Source organism: Marmota monax, unplaced genomic scaffold (genome assembly GCF_021218885.2).
Source record: "Marmota monax isolate L192 unplaced genomic scaffold, Marmota_monax_Labrador192_F-V1.1 WCK01_AAM20220418_F8-fsc00138, whole genome shotgun sequence".
NCBI classification, from domain to species: Eukaryota; Metazoa; Chordata; class Mammalia; order Rodentia; family Sciuridae; genus Marmota; species Marmota monax.
Genome location: NW_026692763.1, coordinates 3,794,963 through 3,804,592, shown reverse-complemented (window position 1 = coordinate 3,804,592; position 9,630 = coordinate 3,794,963). Strand labels below are relative to the sequence as shown.

At 42.8% G+C, this 9,630-nt stretch overlaps 1 protein-coding gene across 1 annotated transcript in view; it reads right to left on the bottom strand.

Annotated features, from left to right (window-relative positions):
• Positions 1-6,722: 6,722 nt before the first annotated feature.
• Positions 6,723-9,630, bottom strand: part of Rpa1 (replication protein A1) — a 54,264-nt gene continuing 51,356 nt past the window's right edge. The window contains exons 16-17 of the mRNA XM_046447003.2: positions 9,126-9,212; positions 6,723-7,667 (exon numbers count right to left, since the gene is read on the bottom strand). Coding sequence (XP_046302959.1) covers positions 7,563-7,667; positions 9,126-9,212 — 192 coding nt within the window. The 3' untranslated portion in view covers positions 6,723-7,562. The remainder of the gene's footprint in view (positions 7,668-9,125; positions 9,213-9,630) is intronic.

Below are 9,630 nucleotides of genomic sequence, written 5' to 3'. Positions count from 1 at the left end.
CCCAAAGCCAGATTTATTGCTCCTGCTGTAAAGTGTATCTTCTCTAAGCCTCACTTAAAAGCTACCACTTGGCAGAAGATCAAGTTAGAAGTGCAGGATAGCAGGTGATGGTGAGGGTAGGAGGGGATAGGGAGGGCAGGGTGGAGCAAATAATTGAAGCTCCGAGAGCTACCAGCTCAATATTTAACCTAACTGGTAATTTGCTGTGACAATTATGCCACGAATGGAACACTACTACTATGCAAGAATGTCGCTCTCTAATTAAGAGGGCTCTGCTTTTCCTAGTCACCCGCACTTTAATAACACACACAAAATGAGAATTGGCTCCAGGAGCTAAAGGTTCCATTAGGAGGCTTGTGTAGCATGCAGCTGTGGTGTGCACATCGGCCATGAGTGATGCTGGCCGGTTAAGCCTGCTAACACCTTCAATTCGCCCTCAGATGGAGACAGAGAGAGCACCGTTCAAGCCCTCACCACAAGATGACTGACAGGCATCTTCCCAGAAAGCTTGTGCGTGCCTCCACTGCAAATCGACACACTTTCCCACAGCACCTCTTTCAACCAGGAAGGCTCGGCATGGGTTTGATCCTTAAAGAGTAACTTTAATAAGGATTTTCACAAAAAATAAGTCTACGGGAACAAATCTTCCTCTTAAGAGATGGAGAGCAAGGGCTGGGGTTGTGGCTCAGTGGTAGAGTGCTCACCTAGCACACATGAGGCACTGGGTTTGATCCTCAGCACCACATAAAAATAAAATAAAGATATTGTGTCCACCTAAAACTAAAAAGTAAATAAATATTTAAAGAAAAGATGGAGAGCAAGACAGGAACAGGAATACAGACACATGCACACACACATACCCCTAGCCAAACACTCTGGTATGAGACAAAAGAATATTATTAATATCACGGCTATAAAGAAGGATGCTGCCATATTCTAAACTGACTGCTGGATTCCTGAAACATGGCTAAGCAAGACAATTTTTTTTTTTTGCTTAATTAGTGGTTCCTTTATGGAAGGTTTGCTGCCTAGAGAGAGCCCATTAGAAGAGAGCTCATTTGCAGGGATGTACCTTATAAAGCTATTCAGATTTTAAATAAACAGTGGAGAAGGAGATCGGTGGCCACGGTGGTGGGAGAGAGGGTGTTATGGAAGCAGAAATGCTTCTGCAGAAGTCAAGCTCGGCATTACAAGCCTGAGTGCTGAGGAGATCAGCTTTCCTAGGCAAAACTATAAGCCTTTAAAATTTTAGGCCAATAGAAATGACCTCTGTACCATGGCTGACTGAAGATATAAATAAACTTCAACATGAACAGCAGTGTCAACGGTGAGAGGAGATGAGAGTCCAATTGGGGCTTATTTTTAAAAAGTCCCGGTTGTTCTGGCTCCACTTCAGGGCAGGGTATTCATAAGCACAGAGCTGCTGCTCCCTGCTGGGAGCTCTCCTGCTGGAGGCACCAGCCCCTTGGTTACCTAACTACTGAAAGGAAGCTATACCACACACAAGTTAAATATAGGATGGGTTATCTGCATTTTACAAGCACCAGGCAGGTTATCTGAAGAAGCTGTCATTTTTAATGACAGCACCAACTTCCAATTACCAAACTGGGTAATACACTAGAGAACAGGTACAATTTTATAAGAATGGCCCACCATTATTAAAAGTTTACCTGATCACTTTTGAAATGGGTATAAATATTAAATGTGAGGCGGTTGGGATTAAATTTTTCACCAGTCTTTTTTTTTTTTTTTTTTTGGTGGTACTGAGGATTGAACCCAGGGCCTTGTGCATGCAGGGCAAGCACTCTACCAACTGAGCTATATCCCCAGCCCCCTCACCTGTCTATTTCAAGGCTGAAAAAACAAAAGTTGTTTTCTTTTTTGTTTTGTTTTTAAAGAGAGAGAGAGAGAGAGAGAGAGAGAGAGAGCGAGAGAAAATTTTTTTTTTAACTCCAACAATTCTTTTTTATTTTTTTTTACTTTTTGGCGGACACAACATCTTTGTTTGCATGTGGTGCTGAGGATCGAACCCGGGCCACACGCATGCCAGGCGAGCGCGCTACCGCTTGAGCCACATCCCCAGCCCCGAGAGAGAATTTTAATATTTATTTTTTAGTTTTCAGCGGACACAACATCTTTGTATGTGGTGCTGAGGATCGAACCCGGGCCGCACGCATGCCAGGCGAGTGCGCTACCGCGTGAGCCACATCCCCACCCCAAAAAGTTGTTTTCTTGAAAATTGGACATTTTGAGATTTACCATCAGCTAAGAAGTAGGGTTACAAGGTAACAGCCATAAAGAGCCTGGGCGAAACTGAAAGCCAGGTGTTTGGTTCAAAGCCTTAAATACATCCACAAGTTTGCTGGCAAGTCACCAGCTATCATGACAAGCTCCATACAAATTGGGGTCTGATGACAGTTAAAGCAAGTAGGAATCTCTCTCTCTCTCTCTTTTTTTTTTTAGTAGTTGGACACAATACCTTTATTTTATTTATCTTTATGTGGTGCTGAGGATCGAACCCAGGGCCTCACACGTGCTAGGCAAGCGCTCTACCGCTGAACCACAACCCCAGCCCGCAAGTAGGAATCTCTTATCCCAAACCCCATCAAACATTATTCACACAGGGTACCAACTTCTGGGGCCTTCTCCCAACTTCTATGGCTTCTACATAGTTTCCTCCATGAGTGACGAATGTAGAATGAGTAACTGTGATCAGCTGTGGCATGCATTCTTCCATGCAGTCAGTCAGCCCCTGACCTAAATGAAGGTTGCAGTCCAAATGTCTCAACTCACTTGTTTCTTAGTGCAGTCTTTGCTGATGACTCCCGTCTCCAGTGATCTTGCCATCTACTGAATTTTAATTTCACTGATATGACTATGTAGCCCCAAGCCTTACTCCAAATAGACCACAGTTCCTGGGAATGAGTACCTTGATTTAAAGCCATCTAGAGGGGATATAGCTCCATGGTAGAGCACATGCTTAGCATGTCTGAGGCCCTAGCTCAAAAGTAAATAAATAGCTGGGTGCAATGGTGCACTCCCATAATCCCAGCTACTCGGGAGGCTGAGGCAGGAGGATTGCAAGTTTAAGGCCACCCTCAGCAACAATTTAGGGAGGTCCTAAGCAACTTAGTGAGACCCTGTCTCAAAACAAAATAAAAAAGACCAAAGATGTGGCTCAGTGGTAAAGTGCCCCGGGTTCAATTCCCAGCTAAAAACATCACACGTTACATACACATAAAATCAAGGAGGCTAGAACAGGTGGCCAAGGAGACAACTGACCAGGTGCTTTTCTCAACGACCTACCAAAATTTCTATCACAAACATAATTAAAAGATTTAAGGATCAGTAACTAATAGCTTTAGAGGAAGAATCAGGTTGATTTATAAAGCAAGTCAATTGTGCTCCTGGGAAGCCATCTCTGCTATGCTGGCAGAAAACAAGGGTTCAGGCCTCTTGGTGGTCACCACCCGCATCCCTTGGGTAGGTGGTAAAACCAGGGATGGCTCCAAAGCTTCCCTTCCCACTCTCCCTCCATTCATCTACCAACTTCTAAAGGGTCTGCTCAAATTACCTGCCGGCTCTCGATGACAAACAGGGTAAGACGAGTTATCACTGGACTTGGGCAACAGAAAAACAATCAGAGAACCTAACAGGACAAGAAGCACAAGCGTGTATTTTCACAATGCTGTGAAGAAAACCTGTTCATGCCCATGTGAACCTGAGTTTATAACAATTTAAAAAGTAGAAGAATCTGTCAAGATCGATTCGGCTCCATAAATATACACATCCGAATACCCAAATACCACTTAAAATGATGCAGATCTATTTTCATCAAAGAAGATCTCCATCATCTAGTGCTAGATGTTACAAAATGGTATGATCCCATTTCATTCTTTTGTGACACTGGGGATGAAACCCAGGGCCTCATGCATACTAGGCAAGTGCTCTATCACAGCTGCGACTAATGACCTCCACCCTCTTTGGTTTAAAACCTGTTATTTACCCACATTTATATATACACAGAAAGTAATTAAACAAGTGGTTATTGCTGGTTGATGGGATTATGGATGATTTTTTCTTGTTTCCAAGTTATTTTTCTAAAATAAATGTGGATTACTTGCATAAGAAGTAATGATCCACCTGGGCGTGGCGTGACAGTGATCCCCTACTAAAGAGACTGAAGCCAGAGGACTGCCAGTTCAAGGTCAACAACTCAGTGAGACTTTGTCTCAAAATAAAAAATAAAAAGGGCTGGGGATATGGCTCAGTGGTTGAGTTCAGTTCAGTTCCCAGTACCAAAAAAAAAAAAAAAAGGCTGAGGATATAGCTCCGTGGCAGATTATCGCTGGATACAGAAAAATAATTATCAATGGTCCAAATTTCCCCTTTATTTTTTCTTCAGTAAGTACTAACAATTCTTTTTGTTGTTGGTACAGGGGTTGGGGCACTCGACCACTGAACCACATCCCAGCCCTATTTCCTATTTTATTTAGAGACAGGGTCTCACTGAGCTGCTCAGCACCTCACTTTTACTGAGCCTGGCTTTGAACTCACGATTCTCCTGTCCCAGCTTCCCAAGCTGCTGGGATTACAGGTGTGCACCACCATGCCCAGCAAGTACTAACAAATACTTAACAAGCTAAATAATAAAATAAATAAACTCATTGTGTTAAGATCCCTTCCAACAAGTGAAAATAAAACATCTAAACTGTTGTATTCTTTTTGAGAGAATAATTATTTCCAAAGATGTTTGTAAAAGCCAGAATTCTCCCCACAGAGTAGATTATAAGACTAAGATGTAGCAAGCCATACAAAAATGTGGAGGATTAAAAAACAACTACCAAACTCACTCTTTGAGAGAAGGAAACTATCAGTTTATTAGAGGATCAGGAGTGGCCTTCTAACAAGTGCAAAGGAGGAAAGGCTGAGCAACCTGTTTCATTTTCTATAAATAAAGCCTTGGCAGGCTTATTGCCAAAGAAACACAAGTCAATATAAACCTTTATATACTGGGCTGCCAAACTTCACTTTTAGACAGTATATTAATTATGTAGTCAATAACTATGGGTTTCATTAGCGTATTAAATACCACGATCAATATTATTTATACTTTTCAAAGACAGGCCACTCAGGAAAAAAAAAAAAAAAAGGTGGGGGAGAAGGGCAGTTTTGACCCTGCAGTTAAATAAAAAAAAAAGTCAGAACAGCACACTAGAGATTAGTAAGGCTTTAATGGAAAGCATAAAACACTGAAAATATGGACAGAAATCAGATTATTACCTTTTTATTTATTTATTTTTTCTTTTTTCACAATGAGACTGAGGAGAATTCAAGAACCATTTAAAATAAAGGCGAAATGATTAGATTTTTTCCCTAATTGCTTAATGCTGATGTCACGCTGTACGCAAAATAAACATTGATCTCTAAGTGAAAGATGAGAAATACAACAACATGAACGGCCTTTCGAGGTAAACTATATCCAAGAGAATTCTAAGAACTGTGGGCCAGAATCTACTTAGGCAACCCTCTGGGACCTAAATCTCTTAAAAGCAAAACAGTGGAGCCAATTTCTGAGGCTGCTCTGCTGGTGATCTGATTTTTTAGTAGGGAAATCTGTTAAGCATCCTCCCTCCAGGGAGCCCCCTCCCTCTCACTCCCCCTGGGTTTCTAATCGCATCCATGTAGATATGCTGCTTTCCTTGCACTGGCCAAGGACCAAGTATGGAGACTGGTCCAGCATCCTCGGACATATGCTGGTAGGGCTGCTAGTCAGTCCCCTTCACTGGGCAGACAGATACATGCTGGGGAAAAGGAGGAATGTCGGGAATAGTAGATATAAAAGACTGGTTACTGGACTGAAAGCTAGATTACCATCTCCAACCCACAATTTGTCAATCCCAAACAGCACTGAAGACTATAATTTTCTAGTCAATGCTTGATCAGCAAGGTCAGACAGAAAAAGAGTTTCCTTAAATATTGGTGAGACCTCAGCCAGAGAATCAAGTGCAACCCAATTCCCTTCTTCTGAGATGAGGGAAGGGTAAGGAGCAATGAATCTCAACCCTCAGTGGGCCTCAAAGGAAGCCATTCTGTCTGTTCTCAGCAATTGGAATCATTCAGTCTAAGGTTGGCTGCTTCCTCTTGAAAAAGGAGAGCTGAGGATGAAACAGACAGGGTGGCATCACTCTTGGGGTCCACAAAGCCTCCACATGCTGCATCTACACAAATTAAAAACCAGGACCGCAGCTGCAGGCCGACTGCAACACTGCCCGCATACTTGGAGAGATGTGCAGCAAATGCCAAGCGGTGTGTTGCAGCAACTGGATAGATAATTAATATGATTAGGAACACACAGCGCAAGCATGCTCTTGCTGACTGAAAAGCCCAGTAGCATAATTACTGTTTTCTTACTGGCTCACTGTCTGTACACATTTCAAAGCCTGGTTGGTGTTAGACTGCTGTGTAAACATCAATAAAAATCCCAAAGTGCCAGATCATCAGCATTCTTGGGCACAATGGCTTTTCTTTTTTGTGTTTTCATTCTTTTAAAGATGCATTTTGGGGTTGCAAACATTAGCAAGAATGATCTCCAGGCCTTGGACTAATCTCCAAGTTTGTAACGAGTTAACATCTCTCCCAAGTGAACATTTATTATGAAGGCTAATTAATTGCTTTCCAGTTACAAGAACCCTTTGCATTCAAAGAAAGTAGGATTCACATGCATAGAATATACTGTTTATTAAAACAAAGTAAGGGAAACAAAAGGCTTCTTCTCTTCAAAATCCTTTCTATTTAACGTAGCTTTAATCAAGAAATGAAACACACAAACACAAGAAATGATGTACAGGTAGACACAGTGTCGTTCACCAACCAAATGCAGCATTAATCGAAGTGAAAACTCCAGCAATGCTTTGTAGTTGCCTGCATGTCCCTGGGGGACAGCAAGTCAATGCTTATCAGCCATCCTCACAAGAAACAATTTTGATTAATATCAGACCCATCTGACGCAGTCTATTAAATCTATTAAACCCTGAAGGAAGGATAGTCTTCAGATATAAAGATATGCCTTTGATTAATAATTCTACCCTACCGCCATTCCAAGCTTTAACGATGATGTGGCACCTCTGGAGAGAGGCTCTGAATTCCAGGAAGACACACAGACTCAATGCCTGGGTTCCTCACCAACGCGCCTAGCTCCCTGCAGGAGGAACCCAAGTTGAAGGCGTCACCACTGGAGAAGCAAAACTTGAGTGACATAATTTAATTCACTGTTTGCAGAGTTAGGGTCAATTACTTGTGACATAATTGCTGCTTGAAGATAAAGAAATTTTAATAAAATTAGCAAAAGCCTGAAGTCAGAGGGAGGGCCTGGGTCTGAGAGTTTGCACTACAGCCCTCTGAGCACTTTGTCCTTTGCCTGGGTCCCATGAGGCACTCAGAGGGAAACTGCCAGTCCACCACAGAGGTGCTCTAACTCTTGACTATCATGTGGGGGTAGGAACGAGACTGACTCCATTTTAGCTTTCAAACTTCTGCCCAATCAGCGCTGCACTGCTCTCTTACATCGCCGCGTTTCTCCTGATGTTCATGATCAGTCTTTTGCCGTAGTCTCTATAGTCCACCGGCTTCACGTCCATCACAGTGGCCTTAATTCGAGACTCATCCTTTGAAATGAGAAAAGCGGTTTGTGAGTGATAGAAGCCCTGGCATGGAGCAGTGGTGATAACCTGCTTTGCTTCAGTGATTTCAACAAGCCCAGCAGGAGGAAACAGACACACTGATTCAGAGTTCAGTAATTCCCACAAAGAAAACACTGTGTGTGAGAGCCTAGCCCAAAATTCTCAGGGCTGGGACAGTAGCCAAAACATCTCCGCTTCGTGCAGGCCCTTTCCTTCCTATCCTCAGGCGCTCAACACTCAGAGACCTCAAAGTCTAACTGAATGGCTTTGAGGGGCATCTCTAGTCTTTATTCTTTTTACAGGGGGGCAAATAGGAGCCCCGAGAGGATAAGTGACTTGCCCAAAGCCACACAGCTTGTTTGAAAGCTGATTTTCATCTCAAGAAAAGCTGAGCTGTTGTCAAAAAAAAAAGCACCTATAGCAGAGGGGGTGGCCCCGTCTCAGCTCTGATCATTTTCCTTGTCCGTAACAAGAGGGGACTTAAGTGACCCTAAAATCCCTCTTTAGCCCAATCCATTCCCTCCTGTCATATCACACTGCTATTTGACATCCATCTCATTTAATGCTTACAAACATCTCACCCAAAGTCTGATAATACAGAATGAGTTAAATGCTGCAGCTGGCAAAGGTTGGCAGACTTCTTCCTTCTCACTCATATATTATCTCCAGGGACTGAGTAGTGCCTTTAGAGGCAGAAAGGGTGATGCCCAGAGGTTGCATGGTCCAGCTAGCAGCTCTCACACTCCCGAGTGCTCAGTACATTATTAAATATACTGATATTTTAAAAAACGGTTAGGAGAAAAGCTTGGAAGTCCAACAGCTTGGGTTGGAATCTCAGGTCTGTTGCTTGCTAGCACATGACTTTCAGGCCAGAGACTCAATCTCAGCATGCCTGCATTTTTCATTGGCAAAATGGGGGCACCACAGGGGGTACTGTGAGGATCAAGTGAGACAACACATGTAAAGGATGTAGGACAGTGGCTGACAGTGCTCAGTGAAAGCTGCTTATCATGCTACACAACCGTAGGACATGGGCAATTAAAGGAATTTTCAAGGTAATTTTAACTATATGTGACCTTTGTTTCATATGTTGATTAAACTTATAAGAGCTGTGAGTTTAGTATACACATCACCATTTTTTTATCAGTACACAGACAAGAATACCAAACCAAACAAAAACCCAGATTCTAATGAAAAGAGCCATATAGACAGCATTTCCCTGCCTAGATGTTCAAACAAGACATTGAACCTGAGTCTGTTTCCTCAGCTGACAATGGGGTAAGAGTGCCTCAGTGCAAGGAAAGTTCCACAAGTAATGAACACAGGGTGCTCAGCTGTGGGTCAGGCATTCAATAGGCCACTCAAAGACTCCAATACCGGAACGTTGCTGGGGAGCAGTCATTTCCCACTGTTAACCCTTCTGTCTCTGATGACCTTACTTACATTGTAGGTCTCCAGTTTGACCCTGATTTTGAATGTGAAAGATCGAAAGTTGGCGTTCTGGAAAACTTCTTCAAATGCCTGCTCATTCTGTAAAAAACAAACATAAAAAACTACACATGGGGGCTGGGGATATAGCTCAGTTGGTAGAGTGCTTGCTTTGCATGCACAAGGCCCTGAGTTCAATCCCCAGTACCACCAAAAAACAAAAACAAAAACAAACTACACATGGAAACTACTGGATTACTTATATAAGAGCATGTGTGTCGCATGTGTGTGTTGCTAGGGACTGAACCAGGTTCTTGCACATGCTAGGTAGGTGCTCTATCACTGAGCTATATCCTCCAGCTTTTTATTTTTTGAGACAGGGTCTTACTGTTTCCTAGGTTGGTTTTGAATTTTCTGTCCTCATGACTCACCCTGTTAAGTAGCCACTGTACCTTTAGAATTATCATGCCCCCCCAGCCCCACTTGAAATTACTGAGAAACGACTTACAAGTGATGTTTC